Source organism: Podarcis gaigeae, assembly GCF_964106915.1.
Source record: "Podarcis gaigeae genome assembly, chromosome: 9".
Taxonomy (NCBI): Eukaryota; Metazoa; Chordata; class Lepidosauria; order Squamata; family Lacertidae; genus Podarcis; species Podarcis gaigeae.
In genome coordinates, this window is record NC_139685.1 from 29,786,230 (window position 1) to 29,811,230 (window position 25,001).

Below are 25,001 nucleotides of genomic sequence, written 5' to 3' on the forward strand. Positions count from 1 at the left end.
TTAACTGTTCCTCGCTCTTTTTACTGTATGTTTAAAGGAAAAACACTCCTACGGCTTATTTGGTGGTTCTGTTATTATTAACACTAATATCAGGATCTCAGACTATTTATCTCATTGTGAAAAATATTGGGCTCTATAGTATTCAACCCCCAAGATGCGCATGATTGAGAAAACTGAGAGCGTATTATGCCAGTGGCCCACTTGGGAGGCAGATAATGCAAAGATTTAAGCTAAACTCTGGCATGATATGTTGCCATAAATGAAGGCAGAATAGGGCCCAAAGAGTTTAAATGGAGGCAGTAAAATACCTGGTGTGTCTTCTGCTAAGCCCCAAACTGCCAATCATATTCCATATACTGTATATATTTAACAGGCTTCTAAAGTACAAGCAACACTAGACTTTCTACCAGGTAGAAACTTCAGCAGAAATGGAAAGACAAAGGACAAATTTGAGCCCCCCTCCCCTTTGTTTATCTAAAAGATTCTATGACCCTTGTATAAAATCTCGTACTACTAAAGCCAAAAGCCAATTGAATACAGTAACAGGAAATCATGGCAATGAAAAATGACTTCATATGCAAGCACCGACACACAAGAGAACGTCATGGCCTATTTCTTCATAAAGTTTTAAACGTCGCTCTTAACAATACCCTTTTAAAAAAAAGACATGTTGCTGCATTTCATCAAATTCATGGAGGTAGTTATATGTGTAAAAAAGAATTTTACCATAAAAGTAACATGTTGTATTATAATAATACATTTCAAGTGTGCAAAATGCCGACAGATTTGTGTTGACCCTTTAAAGTTGAACACAACATAGAGATTCAACGCATTCTGGTTCTGTAAACCTTTAAGTTGATACATTAGAAGGATGATAGATGATCAACCATGCAATATAAGGTCATCATGATTTCATCACAGGATAACAGTGACAAAAACACTCAAGCTCCACTCCTGTGAGTATATGTCTATAATCTCAAAATGGACTTTCTTTATATTTCTTTTTGAAAAGAATGCACATTAAGAATGTTTCTTTATGTAAGTTTCATTTATATAACATGTTCCGAGAGTCACATTAACGCTAATAAAATGCCACAAACATATTATTGGCCAATAGCCATGCCAATATTAACAGGACCTTTTAAAAGCTTGTCTTTGGGGACCTTTAAATGTCAACCAAGGGAGAATTTATTGTTAAAACACTGGAATGATGTCTTTTGTATAACTGCTTAATGTATCCATTTCAATAATCTTAACTAATGGAAGCATATTTCCCATACATGGTAATATCTTCCTCATTCACATTTTTATACGACATTTTAATTTTTACTTTCAGTTATGAATTCTGATATCATTCCAGCAATTGTAGTGAATGGATGCATACTATAAATATCAGAGCATATCTCCAAAAAACCACCCCACACATTGCTACTGTATAGTGTTATAGCAATTTCCTGCCCAAAACCTAATAACTCTGGAATCTGCATGTATTAAATATTCCCAGAGTTACTTATGTAAGGAATGAGATTTGTCAGGCAATGCATTTCTAGGTTATTATACCATAGCTTCAAAGGTATTTATAAGGCAGGAGGCCAAGTAACTAACCAACCAACCAACCAACCAACCAACCAACCAAGCAGCATAATAATCTCCATTATATGCACTGAGCCATCTCACTACTTGTAGCAAATAGAATGTATACATGATAATAAAGCAAGTATCTAGGCCTGATCCTTCACTGGTTGTTCCAGATAGCAGGGCTACAACTCAAAGCTTCACAGGACCCAGAAGGCTCAGTGTGCACAATGGGATTTCATGTATGGAGCATTTCCTAACACTAAAGTTAAAGGAAGAGCTCCAGTTTGTTTAATACTAAACACACATCTGAGTCCCTGCATAGGTACCAGGGTGCCCTGGATTTGCAATGGACTGATTTACCCTGGTGTAAACTGAAACCAATTGTGCCCAGTGTTTGTAAAGCTATTTAATAAGCACCTGAAAGCTGTTTAAAACTGTTTAAGGTAAGAGTGCACTTTCCGAAGACAACACAGAACACAGGGGAAGCTTGAACAGGTTATACAAATCATCACCAGTACCTGATGAAAATACCGTCTTTAATGGTATGCTTGGTTATATCACCTGGGTATCAACAAAAGACAGATAAGTGTAAATGTTAATCCATACAACAATTTACACTGCTTCTGATCTTTCTTATTGTATTTTATTATTCTACTTGTACCACCATTATGATTGTTTGAAAACAAAATTTATGCAGTACTGGGTTGCATAAATGACAGACAGCAGAATTTGGCCCTTTATACTTTTCAAGTTTACTCTTGAAATTGCAGGTCTCTCTAAACATTAATCTAGAATACTTTTCTTAAAAAATAGATTACTTTGGATTAGCAATTTCAGGACATACACATTAGATATAATAAACCTGTGGATACAGAACTTCTGCTATCAACTTTGTGAGACTCACAAAAGAGGTAACGCGATGTCTTTTATTGAACTAACCTTTGTTGATGAAAAACTTAGCAAGCTTTTGAGTACATCAATGAATATCTCATTTTCTCAGATCAAACAAATAATCTCTCTCTTCATCAGCGATCCACCTGGACACATTTAAAACTCATGATTATTTTTAAACTAAGTATTTCCATACAATGTTTACTCACAAAGAAATGTAATTCAATAAAAGGCCTGAAGTTTATTAGTCTCTAAATCTTTTCTCTACAGTGTATGCTAGTTTCAATAGCCTAATTTAGGCACTCTAAAAGCTACATAAAATAAAAATATAATATGTCCTTCCATAGAAAGAAATCAACCCTTCAGGCCATAATTCATCATTTGTATCACAAAGAACTTTCTTCTTCTTCTTCTTCTTCTTCTTCTTCTTCTTCTTCTTCTTCTTCTTCCAAATTACTTTGATAATAATAATAATATTAATAATTTGGGGTAACAACTGGAGTGACACATTAAAAAAGTGATCACTTTACTTGCCTTTTATATTTTTAAAAACAAAAAACACCTGTTACCTCTTCTATCACTTAGTGATGTGCCTCAATCAAAGTTAGGTTTCTCCTTCCTCACCTTCAATTCAAAGTCTTATATCCCTGCTTTCAACTAGGGGAAATTAAGAAATAAGTTTTAGGGAAACATCTCATACTTTAAAAAAATCAAAGTAAAAATAGATAACATCTCCATTATTCCCCACCTCTTCCCAAAAACACGACCTCTTTTGACTTACTTTTGCTATGGATTCTTGCAAGATCATGTCATGAAGACTCACAGTGAAAATGACAGATGTATAAATAATTCACAGGTAGAGCTGAGGTCTTTCCTAGACTCATTTCGCATTGTTTTCCCTCAAGGTGACCCTTACCTGTTTACTTTCAACAAAGGCTCAGTTTATAAAGGAAAAGAACCATCTCTGTGGCAAATAGTTTAACCAGTGGTAGGGGGCATCACATATCTGTGGCATTTTAAAATGAAGTTGGCAACTGCATGACATTGAAAATGCAGATTACACTTACAGTGTCTAGACTTTCATATATGTGCTCAGTTACGATTAAGTGAAGCAAAAGTGTACATATTATCCCTACTGCTATTCTCTTGCTACAGAGCCGCAAAATGTGAAAAGCAATACCTTGAAATAAAGATTTCTTTGTTGTCCCTAGCCTATGTAGCAACACAGTTTAGGTAGACACAAAAACTGTGCGGTTGAGATGCCTGGTTTTTCCCCCCTCCAAAAGACGTAAACATCAGTCCCAGCGTCGTAAACTTTGCTGTATAGGATGAGACAGAAGATCTGAGGCAGAAGCACTATCAAACACTTGTAACAGAAGCTTGCAGGCAATTAGCAGGTTTCTGCAGTTTTTCAGTTTCGCTTGTTGGCGGGTCAGCAGTTGCGCGGAAGCTGAACACTGGACCTGCACCACCATGTGCAGGACTGAGAGCTGGGTTCTGGCGCCTGTTGCTTTCAACAATGCTTGACGTGTTGGAAGCTAAGCTCTCACGAGTACTAGAGAGAGAAGGGGAGGAAACAAACACACATATAACAGTTGTACATATATCCGTCTACTTGCCTGCAAGAAAAGGTAACACAGAAGGTTATATAAAGAAATTCCTACTTTTGCATTTTAACAGTAAGCCAAGGACCCTAGTTTAATAAACCATACTGTGCACAAGCCCAATCACTCCTACTTCTCTCTTGCCTTGACATCAGTGGGTAAAAAAGAACAGCTTAGTGTGATGTCCGATTATGGTTTGTTTCCTTCTTAAAAAAACCAGGATCTCTAGCCAGACTCCAGCCAAGTTTGTTGTTGACTGACAAACCAAAATTCTGGGTTCAGATGCTTCCACATCACAGAAAGTGAAATTATAGCTTATCAGAGCTGTGTAAACATGCAGACTCCTGGAGAAGAGCTCACAGTTGCTTTTCGCATCCTCTGTCTTTTTAACTCTTATGATGTGCTAAGCCAAGCCATGTTATGAACTCTGAACTCATGATCAAAATTCTTCAACACTGAATATTAGTATATGTTATAATTAATAATTTCAATACTTTACGCAAGATTTAATAAGTCCTTAATACTGAGCCCATGTCAAGGTGTAGATATTGTCAATTGTTGTTCAAGTGAAGCAAACAATATATCCCTATTGCAGGTGAAATGTAGCACCTTTCCATTCCAGACTGGTGCACTCAAGAACAGGGTTGCCCTGGACCAGACGTGTGGCTGCATGACTGAACTAAGATATAAGAATTACTGCTGTATCACAGGCTCCACTGAGCACAGGCACTTACTGCTCCTTATGTAGCATACAGAACATTTCAGGATAAATCTGAAAAGCCTTTAAAAATAATTTTTTATATATATCATGCTGTCAGCATGACACCTTTCCCATAATTTTATCATGCAACCATGACAAAAGACTGACCTTATCCTTGCCTAAAATATGCGTGGGCCTAAGCATGTTACCAATATTCCTTTGTATATCAAAAACATCGTCTGTAGTAGACAGCAGGTCGTAACTACAGGTACAGCAAGTGATGCTTGGCACCCCCAGGGCGGGGGCAAAGAAAAATGATGTGCATGCATGAACCTACAAGACAATTGTAATAAGTTTGCTTCTGAATTTCTTTACTTTTCCCTTCTGTTACCCTCCCCTTTTTCCTTCTGTGTAAAGCAACATTCACTTTTGTCTGTTATAGTTAAGTATCATTCATGTTTATGTTAAGAATAGCAGTGGTCTTTTATTTTTCATCGTGTGAAGAAAGAGCTGTGAGTGGAGGGACTCCCTCTTCCCATCCTCTAGACCCTCTGGGGAACCCAACAAATCTGCTGTACCTAGAAATTGGTGTAGAGAGTGCAGCTCAATGGGACACCGTTGTGGGCAGCCTGAAGAAGTGGGCCTTGGGCCTGCCCATAAAAAGCAAGTCTAGAGTGAAAGATTAGGGTGCCATTTCCATGAGCTCTTCTTGTTGTGGGTGAATTGAGTGTTTGTTTAGATCCTGGGTGAGAACCCAGACGCTGAGAGGAAGGGTGAGTTAAAAGGCAAATGAACTGATATTGATTTATATACGGTGGAACCTTGGTTCCCAAATGGCTTAGATGACAAAGAAATTGGCTCCCGAACGCTGAAAACCTGGAAGTGTTCCGTTTTCCGAACGTTTTTCGGAAGCTGAGCGTTCAATGCAGCTGTCGGCTATTGTTTCCAGGGCGCCTGTGCCAATCGGAAGCCGTGTCTTGATTTCCAAACATTTCAGGAGTCAAATGGACTTCCGGAATGGATTAAGTTCGAGAACCAAGGTTCCACTGTATGTATATATTTGCATTAATGTAACATTTTTGTATGTAACTGTGTATTTTTGAAATATTTTAAGTTGTCTGTTGTTGCTTCAGTTTTCTGCATGCCGCCTAAGGGATATTTTTAGTATATTAAGCAGCATAGAAATTAAATAATCAAACTAATCAATTACTACCTCAATTCCAAGTTCATATTTAGGCCATTAATATCTCATATGAAGCCATATTGTTCAGCCAATGGTAAATCTTTCCCAGATAACCCAATTGCTCTGCCACAAATAGACTGTTATAGCCAGCCAATTCCTGAAATGCCATCATTCTGCAGTGGCATTTCAACTAGAGAGTGATCATGGTGGAAATATCACATCGGTAATAAAACCGTAAGAATGAACACCCAATGCACACTTCTCACTGAATATATAGGGGAGATAGGGCATTATGGACTATTGGTAGGATCTCACAGCACCATCACCACCACATGTTGCTGAACAGAGTTGTTGATTGTATAACTCTAAAAAAATATATATGCCTCACCTAATTTCCAAATAAACTCAAAGAACAAAATATATAAAATCCCCAGTAAAATAAATACTGGTGTAATGTAAAAATAAATAACAAGAATAACAAGAATTAAAATCCCACTAAAATTAAGACAAAGATAAACCAGCAAAGAGAGAACAATCTTTTAAATTAATTAATATTTTTACCAGCCACAAATACAGTATAGTGTGGACCTAACACAGCTAAGCTGGCATTCGACATGTGTTGCACAGGAGAGAAAAGGCCCAAATCGTATTTACTGCTAGTCCTGCTTCCTGGGATTGAAGGATGTAGAGTAGGGCTTCGCATAAATGACTGGCAATGTCAGGAAGAAATGTGCAGAAAAAGGCAGTTCTCAAGGTAATCAGTGCCCAAAAGGTCAACACCAGCACCTTGAATTGGGGCCAGAAACACACCAGTAAACAGTGTACAGATCACACAAAACTGGCATGACAGAATCAAAATATCGAGCACCTGTCAGCAACCTGGCTACAGCATTTTGCAGCAGTTGCAGTTTCAGAACACTTTTCAAGGGTAACCAACCGCACATAGAGCACTTTATTAATTACCAGTAGCAATGTTATTGTTATTGCCATTGGCCTTAACAATTTTCATATAAAATTTCTCAAACACAAACTTCAAGGAAGTAAAAAAAAGTTATATATATATTTTTAACCCAATACATTAATATTACAAATTAAATTAAAGGTATTTGCTATCTTCTCCTTAGATAGCTTCCACACCAGCTGTTTTGAGCCTTTCCACTTCTTTCTCTCAAAGTTAAAACATATAGCATGTTATAAGGGTCACAAAAGGCTGTGACACCCAGCTGGGTTGTTCCCTGTGAATGACCTTCTTATATTACCTTCCATTCTAGGAGTATGGCAGCCAATGTAAGAATCACTCACTGAAAGGGAGCTTCAGCAATATAAAAATCTAAAAAAACCATGTGGTAGCAACCTGGAAGATTGGAAGGAAGTAGAGAAAACATGCTTATTCCTCCCTTCCATCCCAGTTCCTTGACAGTATTTAGCCTAGATGTTCTAGATGGACAGATGGGTTCATGTCCTAGGCCAACAGTCCATTCTCTGAAAATAGGAACAAATTATGTTTACTTTTGAGTGAATGCAATATAGCTCTTTATATGAAGAAACTGCTTAAGTAACAAATAAAAAAAGTGTGTGTGTGTGTGTGTATATATATATATATATATATATATGCATGCACCAGTAGTGTAAATACAGTGGTACCTCTGTTGTTGAACGTAATCCGTTCTGGAAGACTGTTCGACAACTAGTCACAAAGGGCTGGCTGCCAAGTCAATGGAGAAAATTGGGGGGGGGGATGCAGTGGAAGCCATTTGACATCCAAAGTGCATTCGAAAAGGGAAGCAATTACTTCCAGGTTTTCGGTGTTCAAAAATCAACATGTTCAGCTTCCAAGGCGCTCGAAAACCGAGGTACCACTGTATTTTCTGGTTTTCGTCTGCACCAAAATGAGATTGTAACTTTTGCTAATTGCTGGTGGTAATTGCTCATAAAATGTGTATGAAACTATACAAATGGATAGTTAACTACAGTGCTATATGGAGGGAAATGTAGGAAACTGCAGAAGAAATTTATATCCACGTTCATATATGTAGTTCTTCCAGAGGTGTTAATGTGAATTGGCTCAATTCAGGTGTTTCTCCAAATCCTGGTTTGTTTCCTCTGAGCCTTCTCTTTCAGTTACCTGCTTTGCTGTGTGACTTGTGAACTGGCAAGATAGGCCTGTTCTCCAATCCAGCATCAGAAATCCACCTCAAGCCATGGTTTCCAATCCTGGTTTCGAGGGCAATTACTAACCATGGTTTGCTGATTTTGTTGTTATGGTAAATTATGGATTATATTTAAGAGCAAGGAATCCACTCTGTCTAATCCACGGAAAATAATCTGAAGAGAACCTTAGTCATTAACAGACTAAAACCCCTGTCCCACACATACAGAGGGAAAGTGCAAAGAATTCCACCCCAACCGCTACTTTGAAAATCCTGTTGCGTGGCATTTTGCAGGGTAGTAATGCATGGAGATTTGGAAAACACTAAGTTCTTCCCTGAGCCAGTGAAGAATAAAGAAAATAAAAAGAAGGGGTGAAAAAGGTTCTGTCTATGAGAGAAGCAATACAGGAAACTGCCTGATATTGAGATGGAATACTGAACCATCTGTGACAGTTTTGCTGACACTGACTGGCAGTGGCTATCCAGGGTTTCAGACAGGAGATGCTCCCAGCTCAACCTGGAGATGCTAAGGACTGAACCTAAGATCTTCTGCCTGCGAGGCAAATGCTCTCCCTCTGAGCTACAGAGGCAGAGAGATTAGATTACAGAACCTGCAGGACAGAAACAAAAGCCTGCCTTTTACATTCATAATGATATGAATAGCATGTCCATAAAACTGACGTTTTTTTAAAAAGCCTTGGTTGAAATAGTCAAATAAAATTGCACCTCTACACACACCCTGGAAAAGGCAGCCATGACCAGACAGAAAGCTTTGCTTCTTTTCCTCAGGCCTCGTGCAACAGTATAAGATGCAGGTAGTTTGATAGAAGCAATTTACTTTTGACAAAACACGTGCAATAATACCATCCTCGTCTTTGTCTGGTCTCCAAGAGCTACAAACCCAGTAGAAAATAGGCCAATTTGAGAAACAACAACAGAGCTCTGTGGGAGCTGACCAGAAAACAAAGACAACAGCAAGGTCTACAGAAGCTCAGAGAAACCCGTAATTAGAGCCTCCGGCACAGGAATCGGACCTTCTAGGCACAGGCTCCCTGAGTTAACAGCAAGAAGCGGCTGTGAGGAAAGCAAGCTCTCTTTCCAGAGCCAAAGAGCACCAAGATCAAGCTAACAGTGCTATTTCATGCATGACAAATCTCCGACAGAAGATCATTTCCACATAGGAAAAATGTCACAGCCTACAGTCTGATCACCAGATCTGACTATCTGTACAACTTCTTGCCTTAGATTAAGAAACAGTGTGGGAGGAACCTGATCTTGTTGAGATCATGCTCTCTTTTCCTCCTGCTCTCTGGCCTCAGAGGACACAAGTCTAGTCTAGCACTGCTAGAGGAAGCAACCGTGGGCTCCACAGGCATTCTTCCCAATGAGTTGTCCTTCCAACATTGGTTGCTCACTACTTTCGTCTTCATTTCAGGATAACTGATAATATAAAGACTATTGCAATCATTACCAGAAGTGTGCAGAGACTGGTAGGGTTCACTATTCATTGCAATAAAACAAAAAATGACTTGACTCTGCAATCCTATAGGATCCCTTCTATGCTCGAGTGTATAAACCTAGGCAGATAATCCATATAGGCAAGAATTTCACCACACAGCTGCACCATGTTTGAGTATCTGTATCACATCCATTTTTGCCAAAGCTTAAGGAAAAGTATAAGCAGACCTTGGCTCTGTTGGGTTCATGCTCTCCCTTTTCGGCTGATAAAAGCTTCCTTTACCACTTGACCGTATGGTGACAGAGTTCATTCAGAAAGAGTTTAGTTAACTTTCTGAGCTTAAAGGCTGATTATTTAGCAGAATAATACTGACCTAGTCATCCTCTGAAATAATCACAATTATCCCCAGTTGTGTAAACAACCTCACAAATGTCTGGTGGCTGCCTGACTTGGGACGAGTAACCAACCAGCCAGCATAAAGTTAGCAAAGAAAACCTGCTATAAAATGTTATCATTGAATAATAGCCCAGCCTCGTAATACTTAATGCGTATGTAGGACACGATAATTTAAGATTAAAATATTACAGGTTTTGGTAAATGAATGTTAAGATCTTACCGTGGCGAATTGAACCCACTATCGACGGTGATGCTGCTGCTGTCCATGCTGTCCAGTCTTGCTGAATGTGTGGCTCTCTGGTTGTTGCTGTTTTCCGTTTCCTTTGGAGCAAGGAGAGTCAGATTCTTCTCAAACTTCCTTTGCAGGTCTCTTTCTTTTTCCCGCTCAAGCAGCCACTGCATAGTGCCCACATCATCCCGGTTCTTTTCTTCTTCAGCATTCTTATTGGTCCCTTCATCAGAATCGTCATCATCTGATACGTTGTAATAGTCAAAGGATGCCTCTTGGTTTCCGGCTGTTTCTTGCTGTCTCTGTGAAACAGGTATGACTTGTGTTACTGAGGTCACCATAGCTTGCTCGAGTTTGTCGCATCTGCCTGGCAATGCATCAGAAGGTGTCTTTTGATGAGGTTTTAGTAGTGGCACACTAGGCTTGTGAAAACTGTTCACAGAGAGAGTACTGTGAAGAGGCTTAAAAAGTGTGTCTTTACTAAATATTTCTTTCCTCTTATCAAGGCTACTAGATTCCGTGTTGTGGTGTTGAACCAGTCGGCCATTTGCAATCACTTCGGGGGTTTGGCTAGTTGCAACGGGTCCACCACTGCTGTTTGGCCCTTTAGGTGACTCCTCTTTGTGCACCCCAGGCTCTCTGGCTATGTGCTGAGACTGCCTCTCAGAGGGAGACACTTTTTTAACGCTTTCTGTCAAAATCACTGTGTCGTGGTCTTCTTTATTTTTCCCCAAAGGTGAAGGAGCAGTAAGTACAGTTTCACTAGAAGTGTTACACTGAAAATAATCATCAATTGCTGATTTCGTTGTACAGGAGTTGAGCTCATTATACGGGGGCAAATTCTCGGCTGGCTTGCTTTGTTCCAAGAGGCTACAGGAAATGGGAGTTTCTGCATTGCCACCAGTCTTTTCGGGTTTAACTACTTCTTTGTAGTTTGCAGATGACATAAGAGCCCTTTGATGACTTAGTGATTGAGAAGGCCTTAAGGTGCTATCGTCAATGTATGTTTGGCTGGTTGTTTGGTCATCTTGACTGCAAGCTTCAGCTATGTCTTCAGGTGTACCTAAAGGAGGAGCACCCAGAGGTCCTTTGGAGTTATCCATCGATCGAGACCGCTCCTTGGCTTTATTAGACCTCTCATTCCTTGATCTTCGGTCCTGCGTATGGCTGTGGCTTCGATGGACCTTAGAATGGGAGCTTCCCCTTGAAGGTTCAGGAAAAGGCATTTCAGTTCTCCTTTTGGCTAGTTCACCAGATACATCCCATTCAGGTGTCATAGGAAAGTGAGATTCAAGAACGTTAGGGCTGCTGTGCATAATGAAATTGTCCCTCTTGTGTTCTATTATGAAACAGCCTTCGCGTGGGGACCTTGTGAGGGGATCATAGAAATCATACTCTCTTTCACCCGGAACGTCCAAATGGGAGCCCTCTGAAGGATCCCCTTTAGAGACCCGAGTTTTGCTATGTGACCGAGATTTCCCATGAGACTTCCTATGACTTCTACTCTTTTTGCTTCTCCCACTATGGTGAGCTGAAGATCCAGCTTTGCTTCGTTGAGCTTTTTCTTCTTCAAGTTTCTTCATTAGTGCAGTGTGCCTCATGACATTTTCCACAGTTAGATCTGGGTTAATACGCCTAATAATCTCCATCTCTACCTCCCTAGGTATAGTGGTAGGGGTATCTTCATCCCTCAAAGGCCATTCTTCTGGAGGAAACTGGGCAGAAAAGTTGGCCAGCTGTTTTGTCTTGTCCTTTTTGAAGCTTAGTCGAAACAATTTTAGCCCAAATTTCTTAGACTGCTTTTCTCCATCCTTAGGCTTTGTAAGTGTCTCTGTTTTATACGAAAAATTTACAGTACTTTTACTTTTTTCAGTGGGTGGCACCTGGCACATGGAAGGGGGGCAGTAGGAGTCCTTGCAGTCTTTTGCCGATTTCCTCTGCAGAGTGGAGGCATGCATGCTGTGCATGTCTTCTCTACAACAATGGCAGGAGTCGCAGTGGTTTTTGGGTAATGTCCGGTCTCTGACGCAGCCCGAGGTGGAAGGCGTTATAGTTCCTTGCTGTGGAGAGGTACACTGAGACCTGTCAGGTATCCTCTCATCCAGATGGTACCATTTACTGTTAGTTCTAATAAGGGATGGTGTTATAAAATAAGTCTGTGGGGTCACAATGAAGTAGCCATCTGGTGTTGGGTATATTTTCCTCTCCCGTACCAGCATGTTTAAGGTGTGACGAAGGATTTCTGGACTTGGCGTTGGAACACCTGAAAACAACAGCAAAATGTATTTATGAGTTCCTTTTAACCCTTCCCAAAGTATGCAGATCCTTGACATGATAGTTTCTGCTGAGCAAGCAAAACTTGGTCAAGCATCCTCCAGCATGTTTGCTTTTAACCTATCTCTTGCACTTGAGGTCTCTAAATTATTAACTAAAAAGGGAAAGCACTAGCAGAATGTGAAAAAATCCCCTTATTTATTTTCAAAGTGTTGGCGAACCTTAAGGTTCAAAGTTACACCTCCACACCAAGCCCCAAACTAAAAATCTTTATTAAATATTGTGGATTCTTCTCACACACACCACTTACCTTGATAAATATTTAAATCCTAATTAGCCAAGTTATTGCATATAACACAAAAACAAGGCAATAATAAATATGCTGTTTTTGGTATCTGCACATGTATTTAAATAAAGAAATCATATCAGAAAATTAATAACAAATGCCCATGGGGAGGGAAATACACCTTAAAGAAGCAGATCAACATTTCCCTGATTATATCGCAAACTATTATCTTAAGAAAACTGAAGGTGCAGAATTCAATCTAAAAGAAAGTGTTGTTTCAATATCAGGAGAAAGTCAGATTATGTCAAATTTTTCACACAATACACAGATGGCATTAGATTTTGAACTTGAGGTAAAGCTAACTGTAAGACCAATTCAGAAACGCAACAGGTTGACTAGAGAAACCGTGGAGGCTTTATGCAAAAGCTAGACAAATAAAATAGCTTCACAGTGAATATTCAGTATGAAGATGACAAACAAAGTATCTTAAAGAGATTGTTCTTTTCCATCCCATATGGCTGAATATGCAGCCAAAGAAACTGTGCAGCTGCAACATAAGATGCTACCCAAATTACTGTATTTACATCAATCTAATGTGCCATCAAAACTAATGCACACCTCAAATTTCAAAACCCTGAAACCAAAAAAGTTTTTGCTGGCAAATATAAATGCACCATCAAATCTAATGCGCACCCTAATTTTCGCAACGTAATTTGGCCAAAAAAGGTGCGCATTACATTTGAGTAAATACAGTAAATTTCTATGCTATTAAGGGCACATGTTAACTTTTTAAAGCAAACTTACAAGGCACGAAGAAACCATTAGTTACCAAGAAGACATAATGGGTATAGAATGGATATAGAATACACTATTGATTTGGAAAGTAATGGGAATGGGAGGGCGACGCCACCAAAACCAAGATTCCAAAATAATCTTACAACAACAAATCAAGCTTGTTTCACCACACATCCTAAGGCATGTGCTGCAGCCATCCCATGCATAATGAAGGCTTTTAGATCACTTTCCTGCTTATGTCTGAAAAAAGTACAAGAAAAAGTGACAGTGTGAGAAAATTTGCTATAAAATGTGTTAGGCTGTGCGAGAATTTTTAACACCATCTTAACGTCATCATACAATCATGAGAAGAAATCCAGTTATTTGAAAAAAGAAAGAAAAAGCTTTCATACTTTTGGGGGGGAAATTCAAGCTGTGGAGGCACACTCTAAGTGCATTACTCATTATTCCTTTCTAGATTTAATTTAAACTTAGCACTTTTTGAATTTGTCACCTTTTTCAGTCACTGGAGGGCGAGTGGAAAAGGTGACAAATTTTTAAAGAGAGCTGGATTTAAGCGCTGGCTGGAAAGAAAGAACTGAGAGGGCACTTAGGGCATGCTCCCGATTTTCCCTTTTGAATTTGGCATGCCTGAAGTCATGTGGCGAACATGTAGGCAAGGTTTAGGTCAAATGGGGAGGAGGCTTATAGGCTGGAGTTCACCACCATTGCGCTATATCATAATGGCTCAAATATGTTAGGATACCATTTCAAAGCAACATTTCCGTACCCTGCAGAAACATCTTCAAAAGGCCTAACAGTACAACAAGAATTAAGTAGCATAATTTAATCGAGCCTCATAATTTATTACAAATGCACAATCCATTTTAGTGCAGTGGCCTGACAATTCTCCCCCTCTCTCTGCACCCTCTTACCCAATGTGCTACCTTCCACTGTGTTTTAGAGGAGGGGTTGCAAACCTTTTCGAACCAGCATAAGTACCTTGAATTTTGAGAAAGAGCTGCAGGCAGCAGTCACAAAACAGCAGCCATAAGGGGCCTATCGTAATGAAACATTAGAGAGAGCACAGTCATTGCTGATTACTCCTCCCACCCCAAAAACCTCAGGCTTACCATGGGAAGTCAACTATGTCCTGTTGGTACCGATTGTGGAGATCACACAAAATTGTTTTCTCCCCTACCACTTCAGGAAAAATATACAAGGCAGCGACAACGTTAGTTCTCTTACCCACAGACATACGTGCATATCTCTCTCTCTCTCTCTCTCTCTCTCTCTCTCTCTCTCTCTCACACACACACACACACACACACACACACACCACATAAACATCTCTCAGTGTCTCCCACAAACCACACATAAATGCAGACCACATATTCATACCTACCTACCTACCTTTAATAATAACACATCTCCCTTTCACTGACCACACATTCTGTATATGCATAGGTCCGTCTGTCCCCCCCCCCCCCGAGAACTCATACACTTCTCTCTCTGTCTCTCTCCTCCAAGGGCGCTTCTCCCTCACATGCATAGGTATTCAAATGTTTTTTTGGTAGGAGGGGAATTTCCAGGGCTACCCCATTCCCCCCCAACAGGTGGGTGGGTTCCAAGTAAAATACAGTTCCAAGTAAAATACTCCTGACAGTCAGGAGGAGGCTAATTTCTCGCACAAAATCAGAAGCTGCCTGTACATTCTGCCTCACATCTCACACTCTAAAAATGTTAGAAATCTGCTCTTTAAAAAAGAAGAAGCTGGGAATCTGAGGGTTACAATTAATCAAAACCCCTATTTTAGAGGGTCCTGCAACCTAAAGGTATATCTCTTCAATACTGGCAAAATAATTAATTCAAATGAACCCTATAACCATTGCCTTATATTATACCCATTTTAAAGTTAGAGAAAACTTTATAGGTTAAATGCACCCCAAAGATCACACATAATTCATGTTACTACCATGACTAGCAATCAGTTTAGATAAACTTCTATTAAAATATATTTCTTTGTCTAGTTCATCTTCAAAAGCTACCTCATTCCTACACTTCACCAGTAAATTCTTTCAATGATAATAAATAAATAAAACACAGCGAAACCGGAATTTAAAATACTGCCTGACAGCAGTAGTGTTATTTAAGATTATGTAGTGCTTTAATAATTCAAAAGCAAAATCTGTCTGGACACTGAATCATCAGACATGTACATTTTCCACATCTCAAGAAAGTGTGCTGTGCCCTCCACTGAGCTTCCAGACAGAAGATTATGTCTTGTTTGCTGGCCACAAAAGAAGGCTGACCTAAGGTGAACCCAGTTAAATGTAAGACACATTTCAAGCTGCTGTGTGTAAATTGGATGCAATTTAGAAAGGAAATGTATAGGAATCCTAGTTTTAGAAAGAGGCCACAATGAAGCATGGCAGCTGTCAGAAAATGACTTCCTCACTTCTCAAGGTAACAGCAGCATTAATAGTTATACTGCATTTCAGTTTACCGTGCCTAAATAGTCCCATACATTATGCTAATTTTGTAGCTACCTTGACAGTGAAAACGGCCAAAATGCCTTCCCTTTTGTTGCTGCATTCTAATGACAGGCACCTATTCCATTTGCCTTCCCTAGCTTGGGCTCAGGGAGCATTATTCAATCTGCCTTCCAACAAATATTGAACATAACTTTACATAAAACGATTTCTTTTAATAAGATAATAGGCATTCACCATGTTTGCCTATTAGGAAGAATTGTTTTATGTTCATCATTATAGTCAAGCTCTGCCAAGAGATTTGTGGAATCTCTCTTTCCTCTATATATAAGCATGACAAGTGGAGGCCAACCTGGCCCTATCCAACAGCCAGAAAAGGAACAGCTGCAGTGTCATTGCTTCTTCACTTCCTGCACAGAAGAACACTCTGCTCCAGCTGGGAGCGCAGAGCTGAAGGGATGTTCTCCTAAGGTTACTGGGAGGCTGCATGCCTTGCTTCATAGGAAGAACATCACAGCAAGGAAGAGATCAGCTTGGCCCCATCCATTGGCCGGTGAAGATGCAGAATACTCAAATGCTTTCTTGCCTTCCCATCTTGTTTTCCTTTTGTATCATGTCTGTTAGATGGTGCATGCCCATTGGCTCACAATCTTATCTTTCAGTAAATAGACAGTACTGTGTAGTAATAATAATAATAAAGTAAAGGTAAAGGGACCCCTGACCATTAGGTCTAGTCGTGATCAACTCTGGGGTTGCGGCGCTCACCTCGCTTTATTGGCCGAGGGAGCCGGCATACAGCTTCCAGGTCATGTGGCCAGCATGACTAAGCCGCTCCTGGCGAACCAGAGCAGCGCACGGAAACGCCGTTTACCTTCCCGCCAGAGCGGTACCTATTTATCTACTTGCACTTTGACGTGCTTTCGAACTGCTAGGTTGGCAGGAGCAGGGACCGAGCAACGGGAGCTCACCCCATTGTGGGGATTCGAACCTCTGACCTTCCAATCGGCAAGCCCTAGCCTCTGTGGTTTAACCCACAGCGCCACCTGCATCCCTAATAATAATAATAACAACAACCACTTAAATGCTTTAGTTAATGAAGTAGTAGCATGTTCCCTCTCCCTTCCTTTTAAATAAAGCTAACCCTAAGGTATAACAATAAAGGATGCATGTTCTACTGGAATTGGTGTTTATTCACTATGAATACAGATTTATGAAAAGCAAATTCCAAATACTGTACTAAAACTTCTAAAATGATTCCCCCGCCCCCCCGAACTGTCACTGTGGCTTAACAAGGGGTAGAAAAAAAACCATCCTTTGCTCATGATACACTAAAGATGTACAGTGCTTGCAATGTGAGGTTATAAATAATTAGTATACCTTATTTCTGATATAGCCATGACCCAGATTTGTACCTGCTCTGTTGCTCATCAAACTAGGTAGCTATGTTGCAATGTAAAAACCTGCACTGAGGAAGCACATTTTTCTTCTAAGGCTGTGGCTTTGAAATTACTCAATCTTAAAGAGTTGTGTAAAAAGCAGCAAAGTAGCAGAAGCAGTTTGATAAGTGCAGCTTTAGATGGGCAACCAGTTTTTGAACCAGATGGGCTGTGGGTTGGTACCGGTTTTCACAAGCAAATGCCAGAGCAGTTATTAGCAATTCTGATGACTATAGGGGTGATCTATTCTTACTTTCAAGTATTTTGAATACCATCCTTCAGTAAAGATTCTGTGGGTGGTTTACATAAAAGGGGGGGGGGGGAGAGAAACACAACAAAAATAAAAATAATATGAAAGGACTCAGTTATCACCAGTAATAACATCTGCAATCTGTGATGGAAACAAAACAGCAGTGGTATGAAAATGTTTATGTAACCACCACAAAGGCCTATAATATGAAACAGTTCCAAGAATAAAGGGTCCGGTAGCCACAAAAAGCATCTGTCCACAGCTTCTCACAGGACACTATGGAATGATATGTTTGCTTGATCTATTCTCATCGTACAGCATCATTTTAATTATTGATTCCAAAGTATTATTCTTTAACACTATCTCTGCTAACATTATTGCTATTTCTCTTACTCTTGCTATATTTGCAGGGAGGGCCAGAAACACATTTTTCTTATAACAAGCCATTCTGAGAAGTGTTTGGACATGGTCCGCCTGTCCCCCAGGTTTTCTCCATTTCTTACTAGGCAGAAATTAGTTGCCCAACTTAGTTTGTATCAGCATGATGGAAATTTCTTATTAACATAACTTTTCTTGATTGGCTTTTTACAAGCCCTGTCTTTTTGCCAACTTAGGTAATACTGACTGGTCCATGTCTTCAAAGGAAGTCTGCATCTTCTGTCAATCCTACAAACTTCAGATTTTTAGAAAATGTCCAACCCAAATCTCTTACGTGTGTTCATTCTGTCAGCTGTTGGCATGAAACTACATTGTCTAGCTCTAGCTGGTACAAATCCTACAGATATATATTTTCTTGCTCTTTTTTATTTTATTTTTAGATCTGTATCCTCCCGCTGAACTGGAAGCGGTAATCCATGGGATTGCTTTTCATGTTGATGATATATTAATTTAAATATCACATGCTGAAATTGTCTTACTTGAAACGGAGTAGAGAAATTTAGTCATTGGAGAGGTTTGTGGATTACAAAATGAGTATACTTTTAACTTTTATATACATACAGACAAGCTGGCAGCTGTGCATGAGCTTCCATGTGCTAGGAACAAAAACCAAGGAAAGAGCCAACAGTTGGAAGAAATTATTTATTAGTTGGGTTAAGTAGGTGGTTTGCAACCTGCATGAATTGGCACTCCCTGTTATTCCACCTATTCTATAAGATCTCTATTCATAGACTTTTGTGTGGGTGAGATCAGAGAATAAAAGAATCAGAAGAACTATTGCATTTCTGACTATGTCCAGATCTGCTCTTAAAAAGCTGTATCAGCAAGCTCTGCCCACCCAGTTGTGGAAGCTCAACTATTAAATATGGAAAAGAATAAGATGGTGGGGGGAGGAGGAAGATTTGAAAAGCAAAGATGAACTGCAGGGCAGACAGAGAATTTAAATGAGCTGTTACTGTTCACAGAGGATTATGCTTTACAGGAAAATACTAAAGAAATCAATGTTTTGGAAATCAAATCATTCCACAAAAGTGGAGAACACACCCCTCCAATAATATTATAGGGCAAGAGAAAATTGGACAAATTTAATTTCCCTTTCAGGAGAGTAAAACTTTCGCAAACACTCTCTTTGTAAAACCATGTTCAATAAAAATACCCAAATTTTGATTGAAAAAGTGAGATCCCATGAATATTCTATTTGATATAACAAAACAGCTAATTTTCCACTCTTGGTCCTCACTAAATGATACTAGTAAGTCATACTAATAAAGATGTGTATTTGCAGATCACTGGGTTCTTTTCAAAATATCCATAAAAAAGAAAGAAAGAAAAGGTGAGATCCTTTGGCATTACCTCAGGAGGGTTAATCCCCAAAAGGAATCTTTAATGATAATGATGATAATAATGATGTCTGCTCAGAAGCAAGTCATGCTGAGTTCAGCGGGGCTTTCTCCCAGGTAAATGCATATAGGATTGTAGCATAAGGGACTGTTGTTAATTTGTCTTAGAGTCCATTGCAAGTGCAGCCTACAGAATATGCTAATAGGTTGAAAAATCTCTTCTGGAGTATATTTTCGGCTGATAAGCAAAGTTCTGTACTGATGTGTATAAATCCAAATTAGCCATCTGAAATATTTTTAATCTCAACTGTCTAGTGGAAGTGTTCCTTTCTTCGGGATTTCATTCTTTTGGCCCTTACTGTAGCACACCAAGCTGTCATGCAGAAAAGATTGAGATATACTATGCTAGAAAGTAACATGAACTTTATGTGCCCTCTCCACCGCCTTTCCACCTCCAACATGGATCATTAATTTCACAGTCTTCTGAGAACACTGGCAACTCACCTTATAAATAAAGCCACACGTGAAGAGTAATAAAAGAACTCTGCTACAGAATGCAGCTACAATCCTATGCAAAGTTACTTCAGAGTAAACCCCACTGAACTAAGTAGGATTTACTTCTGCAAAAACAGGATCAGGCTGCATGTTAACTTCCCAACTCCCACCCCTAAAAAAAACCAACCCCCAAAACCCCAAGCATGTTTAATTCTCTAATATTTTGAACTCTTTTTTAGAAAAGATGAAGGAAGTATTTGAAACATACTTTAAAATCCACATTCACATCTATTTAGAAAGAAAATCCTTTCCATGCACATATAATAGAGAATGAGGTGACAGACAAGCCCTGATTCAATATAACAAGAAAAGCAAGTGAAATAACCTGAATATACATCATTTCAAAACAGCAAGCTTGTAAAACTTTTACAGGTCATTTGAAAAGCTTTGTTTAAAAATAAGGAAAAGAAAATCTGGGTCAATGTGAGCACAGATACATTAGCATGTATTTTACCTGGGAAACAGGTTGTTAGGTGTTCCATTAGCGCTTCTTGCGTGACTTGTTTTCGTGCTGAGTTCATTGCAGAAATGGCCAAGCAAAGGATTTCCCCAAGTGGGATAAACTGTGATTGACTGATGGGAGACATACTGATGGGCGATACATCACCTGCAGAGAGAAAATATTTTGCTTAAATATCCTCAAAGCAAGCTGACTATTATATACACAGATGTTTCCAGCGTAGTTTTGGAATAAAACTTGGACAACAGAAGAACATTAAAACAACAACAACCCCAGACTATTTTCACAACAGAATTGACATTATTAAAACATATCAATCCCCAAAGTCTGGTTTAATAGGGGTGGTGGTGAGGGGGTTAAAATGTACAAGTCTTCAGGAATATGGGGGGGGGGGGGAATCTTTAGGAAAAGGCAGCCTCCATTTTTTTATATAAAAAAACCCCCTGCTCTCTATCTTTAAGCAGATTGCTCGACAATTCTATAAAAAAACTCTAGCAGAGGGCTAACATTAATTTTACTCATTTTATTAGAATGAAACCACGAGTATTGAGAGGACTGTCAGTCAAGAATGAAGAAGAGAAATCTGATGGAAGTTTTTGGCATCTGTATTTGACCTTATTAGGTCGTTTCCCCAATTTTTACCCCTTCGTCATCTTCTTTAAAAATCTGTGTAAAATTAGTGAATTTTTTAAAGAGCAATATAAATACCGCATTGAAAAAATATGTAACTGTTCCCTGTGATAAGCGATTATAAAGGATATGCATGACGTTTCAAAGTCTGCACTTTACCTACCATTTCAAGCCTAATTCTCATTGAGGTGGTGAATTTGCATCAGCATCACTAGCAGGGGTTCATAAAGGCAACAATTTAATTTGAGATGAGGAGGGGTGGGGGGGAGAATGAAGGGGGGGAGGAATGGTAAACCATGAGTACATCTTTTAAGTAATGAGGGACTTCAAATTTACAAAAATACGAAGGCTAATAAGAGAATTTGTTTTACACACGGTATTGCATTGATTGTAAGTGCAAGGTGCTTTCTTGTTTACTTAAAAGCAATATTAAAGTTGGTTCTTATGAGAAAGGATTTTAGATTCATGCAAATGATTATCTTTGTTTCATTTATCTACACTTCCATATCTCTAGCTGAAGGAGAAGTCACATGCAGTGAAATATATGCAATTCCCCTGCCTGAAATTGCACATGTGGAACCCATTTTTTAAAAATGAAACCCTCCCATCAGCTGTTTTAGTTGGAGAGCAGGGGGATGGACTCAGCCTCCCTTATTGTCCCTTTCTGAACAAACATCTGGTTATCAAGAATTTCACCTTCAACACAGGATCTCACGTGGAGGCTCAGCTGGTCTACATGCTCTCTGCGGGACTGAAGCTGTGCTTATGATTGTGCATGGGACAAAATCAAATACTGCTCTAAATACACTCAAGCCCAATGATTTCAGGGTGCTTAAACTCTACTAGATTTTGTGTTAAATAGTTGCAGCAACACAACACAGGGTCTTGGGCATGTTAAATACACAAAACAGCCACCAACACACCACTGGACTGGATTGTGGACACTGCATTCAGTGGTATGACTTAGGATGCAGCTATTATTTTCTATTTAAATCATTTACTATTACTAAACAAATTGCTTCTGAATGCTTCTGCATACCTGAAAACTCTACTAATGTTTCGACTCTGCACAACTTATTATAAAGTCAAGCTAAACAATGAATAAATATTTGCATGGGCTGACTGCCTTTTAAAAGCATAACAGAAGCCACTCCTTTTTAATTCTTAAAATAATTTTTAGTTCTTGTTTATCGTGACAGGGGAATTCTCATTTACTTTCACTGCTGACACAGTTAATACAATAGGCACTCTACAGATGTCTATGAGACATTTTGTGGCTCCTCATCTCAAATATTTTTGTAGAGCTTACAGAGAACCAGCGACAGCTCCTCTTCATCTCACCTTCAGAGGTACTAATTTGCCATGTTTTATCATACTCTTAAAAATAATATTTGCTAACACTTATCTTCTACATTATTTCAGATCAATTTTAAAGTGCATTTTTCTTCTTAATAAAAAGTTGGGTAGCTTATTTCTTCTGAATACCACAACTCTTACGGAGCATGGAGGCAGGGGGAATCAACCATATGGCTCCCATTAACTTGGGCTGATGCTCGCTTAAAGCAGCTCTCCTTCAAAATTAAATTACCACACTCAACTTTCCAATGTTTATGCTCCAAATTAAAGGGCAAGCTGTGGGTGGGGGGGGGAGTGCTTTTGCAATTTGACTGTCCAGTTTGTTTAAATGCCCAACAATTGGTTTTATCACCACTACTACTAACTGAAAGGAACAACAGTCAACTCAAAAAAAGCAAAGCTGTTCCCTGTTACTTTCTTATCATACTAAGAAAACAACCTGAAAATGGCTACCAAACAGAATTTGCTTGAGTAGAGAAGATGCTTCTTGCAGATGGCTACATAAAAAACTGCAAAAAACAAAAAAATAATTTAATAAGTAAGTTTTCTAAGTGATAAAAAATGGGTAATAATGAATGGGTTCTTAAGGAGGATGTTATTCGAAATATTCAGTTAGATTCTCAGCATATACTTTCCACCCATTTCCTCTAACAGTATTTCTCAAACTTGAACTACAACTCCCATCATCCCTAACTGGCAGGACCAGTGGTCAGTGGATGATGGGAAGTGTAGTCCAACAAACAGACTCTGCAAGCATCTCCTATGTCTTCCCTCAAGGAAAGGTCCTGTTCAGAACAAATTTAACCACAGAATATAGTTCACAGAATACAACCCAATTATGCATCATTTCCCCCCCCCCCCAATAAATTTGTTTATAATATAGAATGATTGCATGCGGAGTAATCTGGGTGCTACTATCAGGGGCACACAGTTCTGTTTGTCACAACAGCAAGTGTTTCATTCATTGGCCATCACATTTTATCTTATCCTTTCTTGCTACTGGCAGGACTTTGTGGAAACCGAAGAGATAAGGGGTGATGGAGGACTTCTCCATGAGCTCCTTTGGATAACCAAACTATTTGATAAGTGTCCATTGGTCAGTAGTTTAGTGATAGTATGAAATACATCTGATGTACCCACTCTATGAAAAAAAGATTTGATTTGGCGGGAAAGTTTTCATTTCATAGGACAACTCAATACTAAACAGCAACTTGCTTGCTCTTGCTCTTGCTCTCGTGAAATGGGAAAGTCTTATCTCAGTGGTAAAACACATATTTTGGGTGCAAAAAGTTCTAGGTTCAATCATTAGCATGTCCAGGTATAGCTGGGAAAGATTCCTGTCTGAAACCCAGGAGAACCATTAGCAGTCAGAGCACAAAATTGTGAGCAGGATGGACCAGTGCAGTATTTTTAAATAGTCCATAGCTATTTTTAAAAAAATAAAAAATATGATAAATGCATTTGCATGTGATATTAAACTGAAACTATTCATCTTCTAGATTCCTATTAATAACATTACCTTCTTTATTCTAAAGCAAATTAAAATTTTCCTCTTTTTCTTAAGATGGGAAGTAGTCATTCCAGAAAGAGCCCAAGCTTTCATAACTGAGGCATATCCTGCAGTAGCTATAGTGCCGTACTATTTTATAATATTTTGGCTGATAAGTTAAAATGGTATCCTGACTTCAAGTTAAATTTCACATATCTTCCATTTTTTGGAAATAAATTATTTCTTATATAATGCTACCTTTTGCTCTGTTTTAGTAACACTTTGTCAGTTTTCTAAAAATTCATACACTTAGAAATAGTCTCCGTTTTCCTTTCTCTTCCCACCCAAATGTCACTGACATTCCACTCCGCCCTTCCCTCCCACTGTCCCTATACATATGTCAACAACAAAAAAGAGAAAAGAAAAACACAAAACAAGCCATCACAAAAAAACAAACAGAAGCACAAACCCACACATATCATATATTTGGAACACAGTCCATTTGCTTTGCTTGTGGTTTAAAACAAACTATTTGGGAAGTCACTTTAATGCCCTATAACTGCTGCTTTCTAAGAATTGAAACATGCAAGATCCTCTTCAAAATGCTATCTCAATTCCTACTGCAGCCCTGCTTTCAATATCCAAATAATATTTGGTCAAAGAAACCTACCAAAGTGTTCTAGAACACCTCAAAATATAAGTTATGCCTGAGACTTTAATTCTGCATTTCTCTCCTAGTTTGCCTTACATGTTTCTAGCTCTACTTTTTGAACTGCACCACTCTAAGTCAACTCTTTCATTATCTTATTAGATTGTTCAAAGTCCTAGCCTTGGGCAACCTGCAACTTTATAGTGGAGAAGCAGATGTTTATATGCTGATTGGCGAGACCTGGATATTGGGTTTTTCTTCCTCCCAAGTCCTGGGAGGGATGAGCCACTACAGGCCACTCTTGAGAGCCCAGCAAGTTTTGGCATGCTCCAGCAGACGCTCTAAGTATCAAATGCTTTCTCCCATGCAATACTTCTGTTTC

General features: G+C 39.1%; 1 protein-coding gene across 6 annotated transcripts in view; it reads right to left on the bottom strand.

The window, feature by feature from the left end:
• Positions 1-2,902: 2,902 nt before the first annotated feature.
• STOX2 (storkhead box 2) overlaps positions 2,903-25,001 on the bottom strand; it is a 124,808-nt gene continuing 102,709 nt past the window's right edge. For 4 of the 6 annotated variants that reach the window (XM_083755496.1, XM_083755498.1, XM_083755497.1 and 1 more), the window contains 3 exons: positions 20,490-20,642; positions 10,182-12,453; positions 2,903-4,024 (listed from right to left, as the gene is read on the bottom strand). In XM_083755496.1, coding sequence (XP_083611622.1) covers positions 3,829-4,024; positions 10,182-12,453; positions 20,490-20,642 — 2,621 coding nt within the window. In that variant the 3' untranslated portion in view covers positions 2,903-3,828. The remainder of the gene's footprint in view (positions 4,025-10,181; positions 12,454-20,489; positions 20,643-25,001) is intronic. The other 2 variants (XR_014568055.1, XR_014568056.1) reach the window with 1 other exon arrangement.